Here is a 20,933-nt window from a genome sequence, read left to right as displayed (position 1 = left end):
AAGGAAATAAGATGAATAAATTTATTGAAAAAAGTAATACAAAACCTACACATTTGAAAGTATTAATATTGATAAAATAGCTGAACAGGATGTTCTAACTAGACCCCAGAGATAGAGATGAAGCCCAAGATTGGGAAAGTACAAAAAAAAAACCACAAATGAGTTTGGGAACATTTTCTGCTTATTTTGTAGTGAAGATAGTAATGCTTTTATAGATATAAAATGCAAATTTGGAAACTATGACTCAAGAAAAAAGATATGATCTCCCATTATGAGTTTAGAAGATAATAAAAATAAGAAAGATAGGAATGTTGCAGAAATTATATAGATATATAAATAGGATATCTATAAAAGTTTAAAATACATGATCGTATTCTTTGATAAGAATTTTTGTTTTGCTTATTATAAGTTAAGAGTTGGCCTTTAAATTCTAATAGTCTGGCAACCGTGACCATGAGGAAACGTTCAAAGCCTCTCCTCCCCCGCCTAGTTAAACTTTGTCTATTTGCTCCAGGAAATGTAACCATTGAATTTTATGATTATGACTTTTTAAGGATGTTTGATTCATGTTGGAAAAATAGTCACGTATTAGATATTTTTTAAAATGCAAATATAGACTGATGTAATCATTGTTGTAAGATACAAAAATAAACTCTGTGGCCCTGGGAAGAGAGATATACATATATTTTCTCCTATACACTGCCTCCCAAGCACTGTAATAAATAAAATATTCCTAGAGGCTCAGAAAAAGATTCAAACTGCTGTCCGGTTTACCTCTTTATATTGCCTGCTACATCCACCCTTCTCAAGTCCTGCTCTCTGCTGGAGCTGGTCCCCAGTACTAACTAACTAACTGACTAATAAATTTATTAATATTGCAAATTAATTAATCAATTGATTAAGGACTCTGTCCTCAGAAGACAGAGGAGAGAAGGAGCCATTGGTCCCAGGCCAGGCTGGCAGGTTAGAGGGGGGCATCTCTGGTGAGCAGTGCTCTGGGACCCAGGTCAGGGCTTGGTTTCGGGAAGGAAGTGGCCCTGCAGGGGCAGGGGCCCACTGCCTCCACCTCACAACAGCACCCTGCTGCAGTTCCGCACACACTACACTGCCCCCTACCGAGCACCTGGAGGCAGCGCGCATTAGTTCCTGCAGCAGAATGGCCCCTGACTTGCAGAGCGGCAGGCACTGCCTTAGGAGCACTTGCCCTGCGTGCCCAGCTCTGGCCACGAGCCCACCTTCAGGAGCTCCTGTAGCACGCCCTTCAGCACACGCTTCAGAGATCCCGTCTGCTGTGGGATGTTCTGTATGTCCTGTGGGAGCCCTTCTTGGGTTCTTTGTGGCGTTACCCAGCAGGTCCGCATAGAGGATGATTAGGACCATGGGCCTGAGTGCAGGTGTCTGAGATGGTCTGCACTTGGCTGTGCTGGGGGATGGTCTGTATGTCAAGTTGTTCTGATTGATCAATAAATAAAACCTGATCGGCTGTGGCTAGGCAGGAAGGATAGGCGGGACTAACAGAGAGGAGAAATAAAAGGACAGGAAGGCAGAAGGACTGACAGCCAGATGCCGCCATGACCAGCAGCATGTGAAGATGCCGGTGGGCCACCAGCCACGTGGCAAGGTATAGATTTATGGAAATGGATTAATTTAAGATAAAAGAACAGTTAGCAAGAAGCCTGCCACGGCCATACAGTTTGTAAGCAATATAAGTCTCTGTGTTTACTTGGTTGGGTCTGAGCGGCTGTGGGACTGGCAGGTGACAAAGATTTGTCCTGACTGTGGGCAAGGCGGAAAACTCTAGCTACAAATGGCGCCCAACGTGGGGCGCCAGATATAGATGTAACCAACCGTCTTATTAAATAAGAAACACAGAAACAATGCAAAAGAGAAAGCCGAGAGGTCAGAGCTCAGAGCTGAAATCTCACCCTTCCGCCTGCGGTGTCCCAGCTTCCCAAATCAGGGCTCTATTTCCTGTCTGTTAGTCTATTTAAAGAGACAGAACAAGCCACAGCTATCTCACCTCACCAGTTCCTCAGCTGGTCCTGTTTCCTCAGACTGGAAGCTTCTGTGTCCTCATCCCAATAGCTCTCAGCTGAACTGTGTTGCTCCAAAGCCTGAAAGCTTAACCAGCCAAATGCTTCTAGTTTCTGGTCCTCACGCCTTATATATCTTTTTGCTTTCTACCACCACTCCCTGGGATTAAAGGCTGGCTTTCTGGGATTAAAGGCGTGTGCCACCACCGCCACACTCTTGCTATGGCTCTAATAGCTCTGACCCCCGGGCAACTTTATTTATTAACATACAATCAAAATCACATTTCAGTATAATTAGATTACCACCACACCCGTCAGCAGCAGCTGCTGGTGAAAGTGGGTACCGATGGGGATCGACTTTTTAGACGCCGAAAACTACTAGAGTGCCAAAGCCAGTCTTGGAGCCAGGAGCGCTCACCCGGCGGGGTCCAGAGACAGGATGACCCTGTACTGACCCAGGCAAGGCTAAAGAGGCTCTGAATCCCTTTGTTGAATAAAGTTTCTGCACGTATGACACCTGCGTGGTCCTTGTCACTAGGGGGGTGCCCAGGACTCCCTGGATCTCCTCTCAACTGTCCTCTTTGGGCCCTTCAGGCTCACTAAGCAGGGGATTGGACAGGAAGGATACATTCTAGGCAGAACGTCCCAAAGTCCCAAATAATGGGGAGAACTCCAGCAAGGTGGACCACCAAGGTCCTGTGGGAGAGCCCCGGACAACCCCAGAGGCCCCCAGTGGCCTCCAGTGGCCTCCAGTGGCCTCCACCACCACCCCCCAGCACAGCTACTGACAGCTACTCGTGTACATTTTCCAAATGGTTAACCCTTGCTGGCCTGGAACTGACTGCAGACCAGGCTGGTGTCAAATGCACAGAGATCTGTGGGCCTTTCCCTGGAGTGCTGGCGTTCAAGGCGTGCACATCACGTATGACAAATTATTTTTTTAAATTACGAAAGTCATTTAAGGATGGAGATATAGCTCAGTGACAGCTATAGCATGGTTGAAGGCCTAGATTCAATGCCCAATACTACAAAAATAAATAAAGTAACTAAAAAATAAGAGAAAATGGTAGTTTATGTCTCATGCAGAAATGAGGATTGTTTATTAAATCGTTTTTGCTTTTGTTTTGTGGGTTTTGGATTTTTGTTGTTGTTTGTTTTGGGGGGGTTGGTTTGGTTTGGTTTGGTTTTTTGAGCTTAGATATCATGTAGCCCAGGCTGTCCTCATACTCAGTGTGTAGCAGAAGATGGCCTTGAATTTCCTGATCTGGTCTTCCTGCCTCCACCTCTAAGTGGGATTACAGGCACAAACCTTCACCTCTGGTTTTATGTGACGTTAGGGATGGAGTCCAGGCTTTGTATGAGCTAGGACTGCTCTCTGACAACGGAAGGGTACCTCCAACCAGAGTGTGAAGTCTTCGCCTTAGCTTGGGGTCAGGATTCAGACTTCCCAGCTAGACCTCTGTTCCTACATGTGCTGTGTAACCCAGGACAAATTCCTTTGTCCTATGTGCCTCAGTTTCCTCATAGGTGGGGGGGTGCACTGTCTTTCTGTGTAGCCCTGGCTGCCTGGAACTCGCTCTGTAAACCAGGCTGGCCTCGAACTCACAGAGATCCACCTGCCTCTGCCTCTGAGTTCTTGGATTAAAGGTGTGCGCCACCACATCCAGCCAAGTCTTCCTTTTGCAAGTGGGTCTGTGTGAATGTGAGGAGTGCAGATGGAGGCCTGTCCTCAGTGCTTGCTGGCCTGGAGCTCCCTCCTCCCTGTGTCTACTTGGCTGATTCTCCCTCTTCTCTGAACACCCAGCTCGGATCCCATTGCCTCCAGGAAGAGTCTCTGAGGCTCTCTCAGCCTGCCTCACCTCGGGCGGGTGCTTCCACATATCCACATGTACATACCTCAGTAATGCAGGAAACTCAACAGTCACCAGCAGCTTCTGCATTGACCCCTTTGGGCAACCAGTCCCTCAGCTGGACTCCAGGCCCCTTTATGTGTGTGTGCCTATGTCCATGTGGCGCCCATGTGATGTATATGTTTGTGTGTGTAGGCACAAGCTGAGGCAAGGTACACACTTTTGTAAGTGTTCACATGTGTAGGCCAGACATTAACCTGGAGTGTCTTCCTCCATTACTCTCTGCCTTATTTTGTGAGGCAAGCTCTCTTTGCTGAAGATCTTGCAGATTTGGCTAGCCTAGCTGGCCAGGGAGCACTGGGGATCAGCCTGTCCCCACCCCTCCCCCACCCCTGGATACAGACTCGCACCGGCTTTTGTCTAGGTGCTGGGGACCCAAACTTGGGGTCTCACTCTTGCACAGCAAGCACTCTCCCCAGCTCCTCCAGATCCCCCCTTTTGTTTTGATCTCCCAGTGCCAAGGAGAGCCTGGTGAGAACAAGCTCTTGGCAAATGGGCCCTGTTGCACAACCAGAGCAGTCTGGGACAATGCGGGGCCAGCGGGGCACAGCTGAGTGTGTGCCAGGCACAGAGTGCAGCACACAGTGGTGGTCTCCGAGCTGACATCTTGGAGATTGTAGCCAAGGGCCAATGTAGGCGGTCCAAATCCTTCCTGACCTGCTCCTACCCTTCACTGCCGTTCCCAGAACCTCCTCAGACCCAAGAATCCCACTCGGACACAGAGTTCATGCAGATGCTGTATTTATTAGTGGGTTCACTTTAAGTACAGGTGGGTTATCTGACACAGACCACTTCAGCTTGGGTGGCCATGTGCTTTAATCTGTACAAGTTCCGTTTAAACTCTTCCACACAAACTGGATGGCCTTGAAGCCAGCCCTTGTATAATAGCCACAGAAGCCCTTGAGTACCTGGCCAGGCTTTTTAGGGTACTCGGAGAACTCGTATGTACCTTTTAAGGGCCCAAAAATCTTATCACGTAGTTCTGTAGTATACAAGATTATTTGACGTATAATATTATTTGTGTGTGTGCCATAGGCCCCATTGACATGTTCACCATCATTCAGTATGAATTCCACAGGAGTCCCGTCAGAAAAGCCGTATAGTAGACCCCAGTTGTCTCCATGTTGCACCTGGATACTAGGAAAGAGGACAAGCTTTGAATACTCACCCAGACACAGCCTGACTCGCCTCCTGGGTCCTTGGTGGTCCTCCTGCTCTCTTTTGGCTTCTTGAGACACACTAGTCTCTCACTCTGGGGAAGCTAGTCTCAGATACTGTGCTCTGCAGCTCATCCCTCAGCCTGTTGGGGACTCAGTTCCCTCACATGCACAGTAGACATCATAAGCAGAGCAGAACTTGGGAACCTGCTCATTGAGACCTTCAAAAGGAGCAGTCACTGTCACCGGGAAGGTGACCCTGGCCAAGCTGGGACTTTCTCAACCTAGGTCACTTAGAAGACAGCAGCAGATCACAGAAAAGCAGGTGCCTTCCATGCCCCCAGGGGACTTCACCAGCCCCACCTACTGAGTTCATCAGCATCCTCATCTTTGGTATCATTCCAGAGCTGTCTCAGCCCTGTTCACACACTCTCTTCAATTTGGCTGACTCTTTCCTTCTCCATATCTCATGTGTCTGGCATCCTTCAAGTACAAAGCAGAAATCCACTCAGGCCTCAAGGAGGGTTGCCCCCTATGAAAGGCCTGCCTCTGGATTTTCTGCTTCCACCGTATCTCACCACTGATATTCAATCCAAGGTCCCCTCTGGCCTCACCCCTTAGACTCTGAGCTGGCAGGTTAGCTTTTGCTCTCAAGGGTTGAGACTCAGGGGCCCTTTGTGGTCAACTTGAGTAGGGAGAAGCATCTTCAACTTTCTTTGATCAACCCAAGAGACAATAGGACTTTCCAAATGGATTCAGCAAGAATAGGACTGTATTCAGGAGAGGCAGCTGGGGACAGGGACAAGCCAAAAGGTTTGGCTAGTGGCTCCGTGACTCTGAAAATCAAATGGCTTTAACCAGCCACTGGAAGCCAGATGGGGATTCTGTGGGAAGACACTGTAAGTGGACCATGTACTTATAGATGGGTTTCTGAATCCGTGGGAGAAATCGTGACAGGACAGTGGTAAGGGCCATGGGCCTGATCATACTTACCCCATAATCACATTACGCCGAATATAAACCAGAACTCCTGTTAAGTTTTTCCCTTCAGGTATGGAAGTGCAGAACTGTGTCCCAGTTTTTATGCCATGGTAATCTGTGTGGATGAAAACACAGGAAGGAGAAAACCCACTCAGGCATGTGGAGGGCCCGGCGGCCCAACCTTGAAGCCAGGGAGGATTTAGTCTGTGGCAAAAGCAGGGAAGAGTCCCCTTGTCTTCTGGGTTGAGAGAGATGAGGTGGCCACCAGGGAGAGGGGCAAACTCCAGAGTTGACTTACCATCTGTGGAAAAGGTGGGGGTCCCCAGGATGGCAAAAATCAGCAACAGCAGCATGGTCTCCAGGTGAAACATCTCGGGGTCTGAGTGAAAGAGCACAGACTGCCTAAGTCCTCGACAGGGAAGCAGCTGGACGTCCGCCATGCCCACCCCTGGGAGCCGAGCACCTTACCTGGCCGGGAGAATTCACCCTGGGTATCTTGTGCCTGGACCTCCTTCCCTCGCCCTTATATGCTCCTGGAGTCCCTTGGGCCCCTGTCCAGAAGGAAGGAGCCACGGGCCACCAGAGGGACAGGAAGGAGCTGGTGGGGGGCTCTTCCTGGGGGAGTTCTCAAAGCCATCTGGGGAGGCTCCCGGACGCGCGGATGTTTGCCGACTTGGCACTGCCGCTTACATCAACAGGGCTGGTGACAGCGACAGGCCTTTTTTTCTATTGTCACCTCTGGGTTCTCTCTCCTGAGCACCTGATCGGAACCTGGCCTTAGAAATGGGGGAGCTTTCCTGAGAGCCCTTCCCCAGCCCTGCCAGGCAGGTTTCAACCAGCTATGGGTGACAGAACACCTGGCCTCAGACACTCTACAGAGCAGGCCCAGGCCTCCATAGGCTTAGGCAGCCCCTGGTCTGGCAGACTTCCCAGAGCCCCCACCAGCTCCCTGCTGACCTCAGAGAGCCGGGAACAACAATCTTGTTCCCTCTGTCCTGCTTAAGGAACAAGGGGCACTTAGTCAATAGTTGTTTGTCCTGTCACCCTGGTATCCGTGGTGGTCTCCCTCACAGGCTGGATTTAGGTATAGTAAGGATGAAGATGTGTAAGGGACTCAGAGGTCATGGGGACAGAAGGACAGACTAGACATAACGGGAGCCATGATTAGAGGCAGGGAGTGAGGGAGTGTGAGCGCTCTTGTCCAACCCAGCTGGCAGCGCTTGGGGCCAGGCTGAGGGGTGTGCGTGCGTGCGTGCGTGCGTGCGTGCGTGCGTGCGTGCGTGCGTGCGTGCGTGCGTGCGACTTAGGACTGAACCTGGACCACCAATACATTTGGCAAATGCTCTACCACTGAGCTAATAAGGCCCTTTCTCCTCTTGTCTGCGCACGTGGAGTCGGGGGTACACGAATGTGTGTACACATGTCAGAAGACGTCAGGTCTCTTCTTATCTTTTGTCTCATCCTGCCTCATCTTCCTCCTCCTCCTCCTTCTCCTCCTCCTGCTCCTCCTCCTCCTCTTCTCTTTTAATTCTTTTAAGACAGGGTCTTTTATAACCCTGGCTGGTCTGGAACTCACTACATAGACTAGATTTACCTCAAATTCACAGAGATCTATCTCTGCCTTCCAAATGCTAAGATTAAAGGCCTGTAATTTTCCTATATTTAATTTTTTAAAAGTTCATGTATATTATTTTGCCTACACATATGTCTATGCACTAATTTTATGCATGGTGTCCTTGGAGGCCATAAAAAGGCATTAGATCCCTTGGGACTGGAGATGTATTAGTGCTGGGAGTCCAACCCAAGTCCTCTGGAAGAACAGCCAGTGTTCATGGCTGCTGAGCCACCTCTCCAGCCCTTTATTCCTGTTTTTGAGGCCATCTGTCACTAAAGCTAGAGCCCACTGATTCAGTTAGAGTGGCTAGTCCACAGGCTCCAAGGACCCCCCGCCTCCCCACTTCCCTGTGCTGATATCACAGCCACACCCTGCTGCACCCAGCTTTTGTTTGTTTGTTTGTTTCAGAGTTTCTCCATGTAGTTTTGGTGCCTGTCCTGGATCTGGCTCTGTAGACCAGGCTGGCCTCAAACTCACAGAGATCTGCCTGCCTCTGCCTCCCGAATGCTGAGATTAAAAGCGTGTGCCACTGCTGCCCGGCAACACCCACCTTTTTTATGTGGGTTCTGGGAATCGAACTCAGATCCTCATGCTTGATGGCAAATGCTTTACCAACTGAGCCATCTCCCTGTCACTTCCTCAAGTCCCGAGAGCCCCTTCTTTATCTGGATAGTGATATTCCTCTCCAGGGCTTAGGTCCTCTGTAGCTTGCTCCCTTTGTCTATCTATCTGCCCTACTCAGTCCCTTCTTAAATGAAGACCCATAAAAGGAACACAAAGACCCATCTGTTTTATACCATCATTCCCAGACTTCACCTCAATGACTGGGGAAAAAAAAAAAAACATTTGAATGACCTGGAGAGATGGGAGGGAGTCGGATAATAGAGGAAATAAAGGCTGTTTGATACCCGCTCTGGAGCAGAGAGCATCTTTAGGAAGGGTACCTCGGGGTCTCTGGAAATAGTACAAGGTCATGATTGTTGACAGAGTGTGGAAGTCAGGCTGGTGCAAAGCCCAGCTTCCCGCTTCCTGCTGGTGAGGGATGTGGTGGGCGAGCCTCGTTCTCCGCTGAGGGATGTGGTGGGCGAGCCTCGTTCTCCGCTGAGGGATGTGGTGGGCGAGCCTCGTTCTCCGCTGAGGGATGTGGTGGGCGAGCCTCGTTCTCCGCTGAGGGATGTGGTGGGCGAGCCTCGTTCTCCGCTGAGGGATGTAGTGGGTGAGCCTCGTTCTCCGCTGAGGGATGTAGTGGGTGAGCCTCGTTCTCTGCTGAGGGATGTGGTGGGTGAGCCTTGTTCTCCGCTGTGCTTCTACCCTCTCATCTGTCATGTGGAGAATCACAGAATCTCCCCTCTGGGTTGCTGTGAAGATCCACATAGATTTTTTTTTTTTATCAGATGCTATGCCGTGTAGGTCAAAGTCATTCTCTGGAAAGGATGAAGTCCTAGAAAGAACAAATATATGTCTCTAGGGTGACAGAGGGCCAGTATCATGGTGACCCCTGCCCTGGAGCCGTGGGGAGGAGCATGAATCCTCTCTACTTGCTTCCCTCACCTTGGTGAACAGATTGAGAACAAGTCTCAACCTCTGTCCACCCATTTTTAGTTCCTCTCATTCTGATTCATGATGCCCTTTCATGGTTTACATCATCCCTTAATGACAGTTTTTGCTGGTTTTTGGAAAAACAAAACAAAACACTTAATTCATTGGAAAATCATAAATAAGAATTCATCAAGCCAGGCGGCAGTGGTGAATGCCTTTAATCCCAGCACTCTGGAGGCAGAGGCAGGTGGATCTCTGTGAGTTTGAGGCCAGCCTGGTCTACAGAGTGAGTTCCAGGAAAGGCGCAAAGCTACACAGAGAAACCCTGTCTCAAAAAACAAAAAACCAAAAACAAAAAAAAAAAAAAGGATTCATCCAAACAGGGAGACCTGCATTCTGTGGAGACAATTCTCCATTCTCCATACTCACTCCCTCTCTTCCCTTCCATGCCCAACCACCGTCCTGAAACTGGCATTTCTGTCGCTTGCTTACACATGAGCCTTGCTTTCTTGAGTTTCTGTGGGTGCCAGCATGCAGCAAAGCTTCCCCATCTGCCTGCGCCTTTGTCTGATGTTGCTGCACCCCACTCACAAGTCCACCGCTTCCCTACTTCCGGGTGGCCCCCATTTTCGAGTGAGTCTCCCCACTCACCATCTGCTTTGCTCCTGTCCCTGTGATTCTGCCCCAGCTTCCTGCTGAGGCCCTCGTGGGCTTACAAAGGGTTGCAAAGAATGGCCCTCGTTTGTACACAGACTGGCCCTTGCCAGGAACGAGGGACACTGGTCTCATAGGATGACAATGAGGACGGGCTGCGGAACTAGGAGAGACCTCCATTCCCTAAGCCAGGAGCTATTAATACCTATACAAGGGATGGGAAGAATAGAGACTCAAAGGTCAAAGGAGCCTGTCATGTTTCTGAGATAAGAGTGCTTTTCATGCATTATAGTCATCAGAAAAGTTTAAAAAAAAAAACAGAAAAATATTTTGTGACTCATGAAAATTTTAAGGTTTGGAGTGATGGTTCAGTGGTTAAGAAATGGACTGCAACCGGGCAGTGGTGGCGCACACCTTTAATGCCAGCACTCGGGAGGCAGAGGCAGGAGGATCTCTGTGAGTTTAAGGCCTGCCTAATCTACAGAGTGAGTTCCAGGACAGCCAGGGTTGTTACACAAAGAAACGTTGTCTTGAAAACCTAAAAAAGGAAAATAAATTAATTAATTAAAAAAAGGTAACATGAACTGCTCTTACAGAGGACCTGGGTTCTGTTCCCAGCACCCACAGCAGGTGGTTCACACTTACAACTCTAGCTCCAGGAGATTGGATACCTTCTTCAGGCCTCCAAAGATACCTATACTCACATGAACATCCCCCGCAAGTGGACACACACAGGTACACATAATTAAAAATAAATCTTTTCTTTTTTGAAGACAGGGTCTTACTATGTAACCCTGGCTGGCCTAGAACTCACTATATAGACGAGGCTGGCCTCATAGTCGCAGAGATCTGTCTGCCTCTGCCTCCTCAGTGCTGGGATTTTTCTGACATGTGTACTACACACTTGCCATACCAAAAAAAAAAAGATTTCTGTAATCCTGATGCCTTCCTTGTCCCCAAGGTCAAGAGTTAGGGCACTTGTCTGTTATCTGCAGCTGCTTTGGCTCACAAAACACACAGTTGTGTTGTCTGGTCCTTCACACAGTCTTCTGACCCATAAACACCCATTCCTGACCCTGGAGCGGTCCCAGCCCTGTCCCTGGTCGGCTGGACAAAGGCGAGGTAAGAGGCCCTCTTCAATGGGGCCTAGGAAGGGCCCTCTTACCCCACATCTGCACTTGGTTCTGAGTGCTGCGCTGCCTCCCTAGGGAGGCTCATAAAGGCTCAAACTCCACTGAGGGATGCTGCAGAGGTGAGCACCCACCTCCCTCGCCCTCCCAGCCCTCCTCATACCTCTACTCTGCAGGCGCAGTGGGGCTTGGCTGGGGACGGGCAGCAGATGCCCTCCTGATGCCCAGGAGGATCTCGGGGACGTGGAGGCGGAAGGGCCTAAGCTCTTGGCAGACACTCTCTGGGAGCCAGGGGCCTGGAAGGGAACACAAAGGGGGCTGTGTCCTGTCCCAGTCCAGCCCAAGGGCACTTTTGCGGGTTTGCTGTCACTTCAAGTGCCAAAAGGAGGGTCTGTCTGTCTGAGATTCAAGGAAGCACCCCTGGCGTGGAGGGTGGAGTGGAAGGAACAGACAGGGGCTAGCCTGGCCAGAGGGGGCCTTGCCCAGTGGCACAAGAAAGAAACATTTTCATACCGTTGGTATGTGGTAATGGCTGTCACACTTTCACACACCTACACATGAAAACACACGCTCACCCAGCTACACCCACGCTGAACAGGTACAGTCCTCACACACGCAGCTGGTGGTGGGGTCCAGTCCCCACAGAGTCTTTCTCTGTACCTCCTCAGCTGTAGAGCTGGCCTTGAGCCTACACTGAGGAATGCTCAACACAGGCCTTTTGTCCCTCAGGATCAGGACTCCCCCAAAGGGGGATTTACTGGGCATTTATCAACTGCCCTGGGCACAGCCCAGCCTGCATGGTGCCAGGGACTGGAACAATGAAGCCTTCTCCTTAGACAGAGGTGGGCCCTAAGCGGCTGAGTCCTTGTGTGGCAGGAGGTGGTCATAACGCCTGACTCTGTCTCCTGCCTCTCCTGATACAGAACTAGGAAAGACCCCTCTGGACACTCTGGATGAATGGGGTCTCCATCTGCAGCCCACTTAGAGGCAAATCCACAGCCCCATGCTGGCCGGCTACAGGAAGCTTCTGTCCTCACTTGGAGGCTAGATCCTAGGTCCCTGGCTCTGATCTTGGGACATTCTGGCCAGAGTGTGGTTTCTGGGGTCAAGGAGGAAGCTGGCTCCTCCACATATCCCCAGCTGATCCCTGGGACCACAGGAACCAGAGGAGAGACTGATGGGAGGATCAGAAGCCAACTGGCATGTCCCTACAGGGGAGAACAGAGGCTGTCCTTGTACGTGGACCTGAGTCAACGCTGCCGGGAAAAGACCCCAAGAAGCAGCCAGGACTGGGAGACAGCTCATTTCTACATTACTGAAATACCCAGCACCCTTCACCAAAGCCCCTGCCAGGTGCCTCTCTCTGTACTAAACATCCTTGCTACACTCTGACCCAGAAAGCTCAGCACTTTATTAGGCACCAATCGCTTGTATTCCCTCATCATTAGCATAATTAAAATTCCATCTGTGGGCCAGTGAGATGGCTCAGTGGGTAGCGGTGCTTGCCACCAAGTCTGCCAACCTGAGTTCAAGCCCTGGGACCCCCACGATGGAAGGAGAGAACTGACTCCTGCAAGCTGTCCTCTGACCACTTCAGAATGCCAAGTGGAAGAGCACATTCGGATCAGAGCTGGGTGATAAGAGGCAGGACAGGCCCACCTCTGCCCTTGAGTGTGGGAGGGTGTACTCCTGCTCTGAGTACTGGGTGTTGAAGCACAGATGAGTTACCAGGACCCTGCCCCAGCAGCTAGGAAGGAGGAGGTGCTGGGCGGTGAACGTGCTTGTGTGTTCTGACATTTTCCTTCCAGTCGGTTTTCACCCCAACGCAGCCATACAACCCGCTGGGTCTCTAATCCTCAAGGAAGTCCCTTCTCCCGGTCCTGAACAGCCCAGGGTCACTCACAGGCAACTGGGAAACAAAGGGATGAATTCAAATATCTAGTTCAAAGCTTGTTAGACTGTAACATAACCCAATGTAAGGGGTGCGGGGGGGGGGGGGGGGGGGTAAGCAAATGGTTTCTGAAGGCGTGATGACTAAAAAAATCAAATCCATAAAGCATCTGAGGTGTTTCTGGTGGGACTTGTCCATCTTGCGTCCTGGGACTTCGCTGCAGCCTTGGTTCTAGACACACAATGAACACTGTGCCCCGGAGATGCCACCGAACCACGCAAGGCCAGTGCTGCCTGGAGGGCCTGGGCTCAGATTCAAGACTATTGTATGTTACTACAATAGTCAATGTTTGTTTTTACTGTTCACACGAAGTTTTCTGCTCTTATGGAAACCTAACATTTTAATTACGGGAAACAAACACTTAATTTTTTCCCATGTCACTCTTCAGCACGTTAAGTATCAAATGGTTATATCTTTGGATCGTAGACAAATAAGCATCTCATTAGCATACAGATTTGCGTTCAGGATAAAGCAGTTAATGGGGGCTGGAAAGACGGCTCAGTGGTTAAGAATTCTTGCTGCTCCTCCAGAGGATCAGAGTTTGGTCCTCAGCATCCACATCAGTGGCTCACAACAACTTGTGACTCCAGCTGTGGAGGATTTGACACCCCCTTCCTTACCTCCCCAGGAACCCACACACATATACACATGAATAAATATTTTTAAATGGTAAAACTTGCATATGCCAAAGAATTGTTTTAAAAGAAAATTCTTTGTGATCTATTATCAGTACATTTGTGCCACCCCTATTTTATATACTCATATGCTGGGGTCCCATAAAAATGTCCCCAGTGAGGGGCTGGAGAGACAGCTCAGGGGTTAAAAGCACCAATGCTCTTTCCGCCAACGAAGTTGGTAGTACCTTCAACTGCCTGTAACTCCAGGCCCTGGAGAGCCAACCCCCTCTTCTGGCCTCTGCATGTAAGTGTCCTCCTTTGTACATAGCCCCACACAGAAACACATGCACACACATAACTAAAACTTAAAAAATAAACAGATCTCTTCTAAAAACCTCTCCAGTAAAAAAGAGGCAAAGTGGAGAAAGTTACCAAGTCCTCTTCTAGTTAATTATCTAATTAGCCCACCCCAACTCATCACCAACACTTACATCCACTGAGGCTCTCAGACATCTGCCCTTGTCCAGGCCACCATTTTCTCCCTTGTGGGGCCCACACTCTCGACCCCACCCCTCGGCCCCAGCTCTCTGCTTCCCAGGGACTTCTCTAATTAGGAAAGCTACTTCTTGGTGGCTGCTCCTCCCAGCGTTTCAGCAGCATTGGCCCTGGCCCACACACATAGGGGTCACTTGGGAGCTGGGAACTAACTGCCTTTTGTCTTTGACACATTCCCTCGAGATTGATGAAAAAACGCCATCTGCTTCTTCCCCACTTCGATAGCCCCTGTCCCCTCACCAGCTTTTCCAGAAATTAACTGGAGGATGTAAATACGAAAAGGCAAAAGCAGTTTCACCAATGTAGTATCCAAGTAGGATTACAGGTTCAATGGTGCATTTGGGGTTCTGGGCAGCCTGCAAGCCCTTCCTCCCTCCCTCTGCCTCTGAGCCAAAGAGCCAGGCCCATGACTTCCCCCTGGTGGACAGTGATGGACATGCAGGTGCCTGCTCGATGAGGTCACACAAGCAGGGACTTTGGCTTTTCCTGGTTTCCTCAGGCTCTGGTTAAAACATGAATAGTTGGTGGGGCAGAGTGAGGTTTGCCTAGCCAGGGCACCTCCTAGAATGTCCTGAAGACTTCAGTTCATGCCCACCTTGTCCCCTTCCTCCCGTCTCCTGGGGTCCTGGAACACTGCAGTACAGAACAGAGGGTGGAATTCCCTGGCTTTGTCCCTGTGGGGCTTGATCACATCCTTTACCCCAGAGTCTCAGTTCCAGTGCCGTGAGGGTGTGATCAGAACAACTCCTGAGGAGCCTGGGGGTGCATCCTGTGGTTGGTGCGGTGCCAGCCACACTGTGCCCTGGTCCTGCATCAACAAGATGAGGGTTTCGGATGCTGTGATTCCCGGATCAGGAGGGGGACCAGAGGACCCCAGAGCATGTCTCAAAAAGAAAACAGAAAGGCTCAGGGGGAAGCAGAGCTGTACTGAGTGAACCCAGCCTCGGCTGTTAGGAGCAGGGACCTCAGCCATGCCGGACTCATCTCCTGGGTGCTGGTCTTTGCAGAAGATTCCTGATCCTTCTACCTCCATCTCCCACGTTCTGGAATTACAGGTGGGTGCCACCACACCCAGCCACAAAATGTGGTTTTCGTAATTGCACTAAATGGATGCTACTGTTTGCAACCAAAACTTTGGTTGATGAGGATGGGCCAAGATTTGGGGGTTAGATACCAGTCTTGAACTGAGAGAAAGGACGTGACCACAGGAAGCCATCCGAGTTCAGGAAAAGCTATGAAAGTATCAACAGGTTTATTAGCAAACAAGATACAAAAGAAACACACTCTGACTCCACAGATGACCTTATTTTCACAGGTGGGCTCAGGCAGGCCTCAGCAGCGATGGAGCCCAGAGCAGAGTAAGAACCAGCAGTAGTGGGGCTGGGTCAGGCCTGAGCATCCCATTGCGGATCATGGTCGACCGGATCCAGTTGTAATGATGACTGATGTTGGTATAGACTCCAGGCCGGTTGGGCCGACCACAGCCTATTCCCCAGCTCACAACTCCAATCTGATACCACACCGTATCCTGGTCGCAGACCAATGGTCCTCCCGAGTCACCCTGGGGAGCAGCACAGGTAAGCCTGGCCCGGAGGGTGACAAGTGGGACTAGGAGGGAGGCCAGGACGAGGAGAAGGGGATGCTGTGGAGCTGGCAGACTGGGTAAGGATCCGACTCCTTGCCCTGACAGCAGTGGAGCCTCAGCTTCTTCATCTGCAAAGTGGGGCCACAGTCTATTTCCCGGGGTTGGACTGAGATTGAACGAGGCACCATGTGAAACCTCGGCTGGACGGAAGTTGGAGCTAGGAATGGTAAGGTACTGCGCCCAGAAGACCGTGGAGGGGTGAGGTGATACTTACAAAGCAGGAATCCTTGCCACCGGCAGGATTGCCAGCGCAAACCATGTCTCCCCAGATGTTCACTCGGAAGTCCGGCTTTTGGTACAAGTGGTTACACATACTGTTGTTGATGACAGCTACCTGCACTTCCTGGAGAGTGTAGGGAGCGGGCAGATCTGTGCGGGGGGATGGAAGACAGAGAGAGAGAGACCCCTGGATCCTCTGTGGGGATAGGGGTGTCCTGGGGCACCTACTGTGTCTGAGACATCACTATCAATGGTCCCCAGTTGCAGCCCCATACTAACATCACAGGTGATCAACAATATCATGGGATTCAGTGGATGGAGCTATTGTTAATGCCATCCCCTGAAACTGGATGTAGAATGTACGTAAGTCCCTGCCTGAGCACGGAACCAAAATATGGACAGGGGAAGGAGCTGTGATGAAAGTCAAGTCCTGTGAGACAACCAGGTACTGGACCAGGGGTAGCAGCTCTACCTTCTGGGCTTTTCTTAGGCCTGAGCCAAGAGCCCTACAACACCTCTAGAATATAACAGTATCAGGATGCGTTAACTTAAAAACAGTTCTGGGGAAGAGCCTCATTACCAAAATGCACTGTCAGAGCCCGGTGAGGACTCGCATCTGCTGGATCCCCGAGTCTAGGCTCCGCACACTGTCTGACTCTGCAAGGATGACAAGGATGACTGACAAGAGCTACAGCGTGTGTCTCCTGACTGCTGAGAGCGCTCTGAGACCTCAGATCTCAGACGTGCTCGAGGAAGCCATAACTTTCATTATTGTGTTCAACAGAAGAGGAAACTGAGGTCCAGCCAGGTGTCTTGCTCAAAATGTTCCAGCTAGCACATAGCAAAGAAAAAGTTCCTCTTGTTCCAGGGTGAACAGAAGTACAGTCACAGCAGAAGTACCTCCTACTGCCTCTTGTGCACTGAGAATGAGCAAGCCAAGGCTCAAGGGGACAAGGTCCCGCACACGTCCCCACAACCATCTGCTCTGCAGAGGGAAAGAAGGTGGCCAGGTGGGCCTGGATGGGTCCCTACACTCACAACCACCCTTCTAGAGAAGGAAATGGACTCCCATCTAACAGGCAGATTGAGCGTTGGATTCTCTATTCTCCCTGCCAAGTCCAGCTCTATGGCCTTGGGGACATCACTTGTGCTTCTGAGCCATGGAACCCTGGCCTCACCTCCTTTTCCTAGTTCTAGGGCCTTGGACACTTTCCAGAAGGCTCTCGGTTACCTCAGCTATAAAGTGGACATAAAAACACACTGCTGCCCAGGCAAGAGGGTTCAGTGGGTAAAAGCTCTTGTCATCAAGTCTGATTTTGATCCCCAAGACCCCCTTGGTAAAAAGAGAGGACGCCTCTCAAAAGTTGTCCTCTGACTTTCACGCATGAACCACTGCATGAACTTGTACTCCCCCTCCAACCTCAGCATCACATACAAAACAACAGGGCTGGAGAGAAGGCTCAGCCATTAAGAGCACTTACAGCTCTTGCAGAGGACTTGGGTTCAGTTCCCAGCACCCATAGGCAGCTCACAACCACCTGTAACTCCAGTTCCAGGGAAACTGAAGCCCTCTTCTGGCCTCTGCAGGTGTTGCATGTATGTAGTATACTTACACACACTCAAACATACACACACACACACACACCACATAAAATAAATACTTTGGTTTTCAAGACAAGGTTTTTCTGTGTAACAGCCATGGCTGTCCTGGAACTTGCTCTGTAGCCCAGGCTGGTCTTGAATTCACAGAGAACTGCCTGCCCCTGCCTTCCGAATGCTGGGGTTAAAGGCACGTGCCACCACCGCCTGGCTCTGGCTCCTTTTTTTTTTTTTTAATAAATGTTTTAAAAACAAAATAAATAGATGTAATCCCTTTAAAGGGGGCTGGAGAGATGGCTCAGTGTTTGAGATCACTTTCTCAATCATGAGGACTGAAGTGGGGAACCAGCATTGCTGAGGGCTCAGAAACATCTGTAACTCCAGTCCTGGGGATCCCACACCCTCATCTTTCCTCTGTGGGCATCTGCACACACGTGCACATATGCTCAGATGCACTCACACACATACGAATTAAGTAAAATATTTAAATCCCCTTTTAAAAATTACACTGCTGAGATAAGGATTTGGGTCCAAAAGACCTGGGTTCAACTCTCAGCACCTGTATGGCGGCTCACAACTATCTATAACTAGTTCCAGGAGGTCCAAGACATACACATGCAGACAAAATACCCTTATACATAAAAAGTAATAAAATGAATTTTTTAAATTATGCTGTTGCCTTGAAGCACCAAGGTCCCCAGGCCTGCAACAGTGCTAAGCCCGTGACACGCGGGAACGGAGCTGAATCTGTTACTACTGCTCTTATTGGGGGGCATTGCAGAAGTGGGCCAGCTCAGGGGGCACTGAGCAGGTCACTCCAGACACAAAGGGCTTGCCCAGGCTGTGGGGCTGTAGGCCCCAGGGCAGCTAGGGGGAAACTATGGTCAGTGCTTCTGGGGGATTCCTGTTGAACTGGAGGCAGGTATTTGATTACGCCCCCTGAGGACCTCCAAAGGGATTTCAGTGGAGAGTCACGAGTGGAGGAAAATGGCTTGGGAATTGTGAGGAGAGTGCACAGCCAGAGCTGGAGTGGATGGAACAGGCCTGGAGAAGCATGTTGACTGGCGCTCACTGATGGGGTGGCTGCAGAAGTGGAAAGATCATAAATATAATGATGTGGAAGCCATCCTGGAGGCCCTCCGGGATCCCCTCCCCTGCAGGCCTCCTGGCACCTCCGAGTTCCAGCCCGCACCCTGTCTGGAAGGAGAGGACTGTCCTCCTGTTCTCCTTGCAAGCAGAAGTGAGAAAAAATAGATGAGGAAATGTTGAATGATGGAGGAGAGGGGCTCTCTGGGGCTGCAGAGTCCAGGGAGTCAGTCACTGCTAGTGCTGGTGTGGAAGAACAGGGTAGTGCCCCTCCCAAGCGCATCTCTACCCAGCCTCACCTTCATTCTCTCCAATATCCCCCCAGCCGGTCACCCAGCAGTCGGTTCTGTTCTCAAACTTGAATGTGGAGTTCAGGAGGCAGATGGGCTGGATGTAGTTATTGTAGTTGACAGAAGAGGACAGTTTCAGCAGGGCGATGTCATTGGGATACATGTTCAGGTACTTGGGGCTCAGAAAGATACCGTCTATTTGGTAACGGTTGGAATAGGCCTGCAGGTTCCAGAGAGACGGCTTGGAAGTGAGCTCACCAAACTGGACTGACCAGTCAAAGGGGTCGGTATCCCTACCAGAGAAGGAGAGAGGAGTCAGGCCGGCTCAGCTCACCCGGGCCTCTCTCTGTGGGGACACTGTAGGCTGCTACCGCTAGCTAGCTCATCCTTAGCATAATTACTGAATCCTCCTTACAGCCAAAAAGCCTCCTACAGGGGACCACAGCACCCAGGCGGGCTGGAAACGGTCCTTGCTCCTGGGCTCTGTGAGTGGAGGGGCAGAAAAGCAGTCTTGTCATCTGTTAGAGCTGTCCTCAAGACGGAAGTTGAACCTACGGAAACCCTTGTGCAGCCCCCACACCCCAAAAAGCTGAGCAAGTGTGGGAACCAGTGTGGGGATACTTAGGAAAGACTTAAGAAATGAAGGGAAGGCAGAAGAGCAGCAGTCAATATACTCAAAGGGACATGAGAATGTCCTGAAAGAACATTCTAGAAGAACTGGAAGAGGGGCATTAATGTAAAATCTTATGGATTTAACCCATCACAACGACTCCTGAGGCTACACTAAAATGCTTTCCCAGGCACCAAACGAAGGTGACTGACCTCTCTAGCCCTCAAATGCCCCGGCTTGACACCCCCGCCCCCACTCACTTTTGGAAGCAGTGGGCAGCTGTAAGCACCCAGCGGCGGTTGAGCAAGGTCGCTCCACAATAGTGGGTGCCCCATACGCGCAGACTCCCTTGCCATGGCCAGCGGCCGAGCTCCGCATCAACGCCACCCACTATACGTGAAGGGATGGTCCTGCGACCGCAGGGCCCTGTGAGGAGGATCAGACTGAGCAGAGACGACCTCCCACACACACTTTGTAGCCATGGGGGGAGAGGGACTTCCTAAGGATTGGCTGGACGCCCCCCACGTGATCCATGTGCACCCGCCCCCATCCCGGGGGAGGGGGGGTGCTACTATCAAACATGGTTGAGTTCTCGATCCTGGGGCGAAGGAGAGGAAGAGTTGAGGTGCACCCCGAGGCAGGCCCACCACGCCAGAAGCATGTTCTGAGCGCCTTACCTGAAAATAGGTCCGTTTTCTGCAGCCCTGGGTGGAAGTGACAGAACGTGTGATGGTTCACCTTCACCTCCCTGTCTGTCTGCCGCCCCCAGGCCCACAACAGTACCCCAGAGCAGCTCACCGGATTCCTCTGGTTTCACCTGCACAAGGGTTGACTGTGAGGCCACCACCGCCACCACCACCAGCAGTGGCACCAACGTCTTGCCCCGCGCGACCATGGCCACTTCTCCTGCCACCTGGCACCCCCTCTCACTTCCTGCTGCGCCAGGCCCGCGCCCACTAGGGGAAAGACAGCTCCTTAGGCCCAGAGGCTGTTTGGGGACCATGATGCCCTAGCACTGTCTTCCAGGGCATCCATTAAAGCTGTTGATATGGTACAGCCACCAGTGAGCCCGATCAGTCTTTGTGTCATCTGAGATCGGGGTGCCGGCTGCCTCCCCTGTCGCCCCCTGTCCTCTGCCCACGACTTCCTCCAGGACCAAGCTGCTGAGCCTCAGCCAGAGGCCCCCAGGAAGCTCCATGAGCACTTCTGAGCCTACCCTCGTGGGGTCAGCCAAGAACTTGCTCTTTCACAGGACTTTCTTGGCCAAAGAAGGGCCTGCGCTTTCTCCCTTAGGCAATGGGCTGGGCCCTGCCGACTTCGTCTGCCCCCTGGCGGCACGCTC

At 51.0% G+C, this 20,933-nt stretch overlaps 2 protein-coding genes across 2 annotated transcripts; both read right to left on the bottom strand.

Moving 5' to 3' along the window:
* Positions 1 to 4,667: 4,667 nt before the first annotated feature.
* Positions 4,668 to 14,320, bottom strand: LOC102915243 (uncharacterized). Its single transcript, XM_076577786.1, has 5 exons — positions 14,079 to 14,320; positions 6,380 to 6,460; positions 6,094 to 6,196; positions 5,872 to 5,936; positions 4,668 to 5,189 (listed from the first exon to the last, which is right to left on the bottom strand). The coding sequence occupies exons 1-5, from the start codon at positions 14,098 to 14,100 to the stop codon at positions 4,759 to 4,761; spliced, it is 702 nt and encodes a 233-aa protein (XP_076433901.1). The 5' UTR covers positions 14,101 to 14,320; the 3' UTR covers positions 4,668 to 4,758.
* Positions 14,321 to 15,363: 1,043 nt separating this feature from the next.
* Positions 15,364 to 20,690, bottom strand: LOC102914930 (testisin). Its single transcript, XM_006996327.4, has 6 exons — positions 20,390 to 20,690; positions 20,269 to 20,295; positions 19,852 to 20,017; positions 18,991 to 19,274; positions 16,002 to 16,156; positions 15,364 to 15,703 (listed from the first exon to the last, which is right to left on the bottom strand). The coding sequence occupies exons 1-6, from the start codon at positions 20,592 to 20,594 to the stop codon at positions 15,464 to 15,466; spliced, it is 1,077 nt and encodes a 358-aa protein (XP_006996389.3). The 5' UTR covers positions 20,595 to 20,690; the 3' UTR covers positions 15,364 to 15,463.
* Between the last annotated feature and the right edge of the window lie 243 nt (positions 20,691 to 20,933).

The sequence above is a fragment of the Peromyscus maniculatus genome, chromosome 8, assembly GCF_049852395.1.
Source record: "Peromyscus maniculatus bairdii isolate BWxNUB_F1_BW_parent chromosome 8, HU_Pman_BW_mat_3.1, whole genome shotgun sequence".
Lineage (NCBI taxonomy): Eukaryota > Metazoa > Chordata > Mammalia > Rodentia > Cricetidae > Peromyscus > Peromyscus maniculatus.
The sequence above is the reverse complement of the archived record's forward strand: the minus strand, read 5'-3'. Positions and strand labels throughout refer to the sequence as shown.

Excerpts from the sequence above, each read along its gene's own strand:
- LOC102915243 (XM_076577786.1), bottom strand. The coding sequence starts at position 14,100 with ATGTCTGAGAGCCTCAGTGGAT. Across the intron at positions 6,461-14,078 it reads GTCTGAGAGCCTCAGTGGAT|ACCCCGAGATGTTTCACCTG; the intron begins GTAAGTGTTGGT and ends TCTTTCACTCAG. Across the intron at positions 5,937-6,093 it reads CGGCGTAATGTGATTATGGG|AGTCACGGAGCCACTAGCCA; the intron begins GTAAGTATGATC and ends TTTGATTTTCAG.
- LOC102914930 (XM_006996327.4), bottom strand. The coding sequence starts at position 20,594 with ATGGTCCCCAAACAGCCTCTGGGCCTAAGGAGCTGTCTTTCCCCTAGT. Across the intron at positions 20,018-20,268 it reads GAAAACGGACCTATTTTCAG|GGCCCTGCGGTCGCAGGACC; the intron begins GTAAGGCGCTCA and ends TCCTCCTCACAG. Across the intron at positions 16,157-18,990 it reads GGATATTGGAGAGAATGAAG|ATCTGCCCGCTCCCTACACT; the intron begins GTGAGGCTGGGT and ends CCCCCCGCACAG.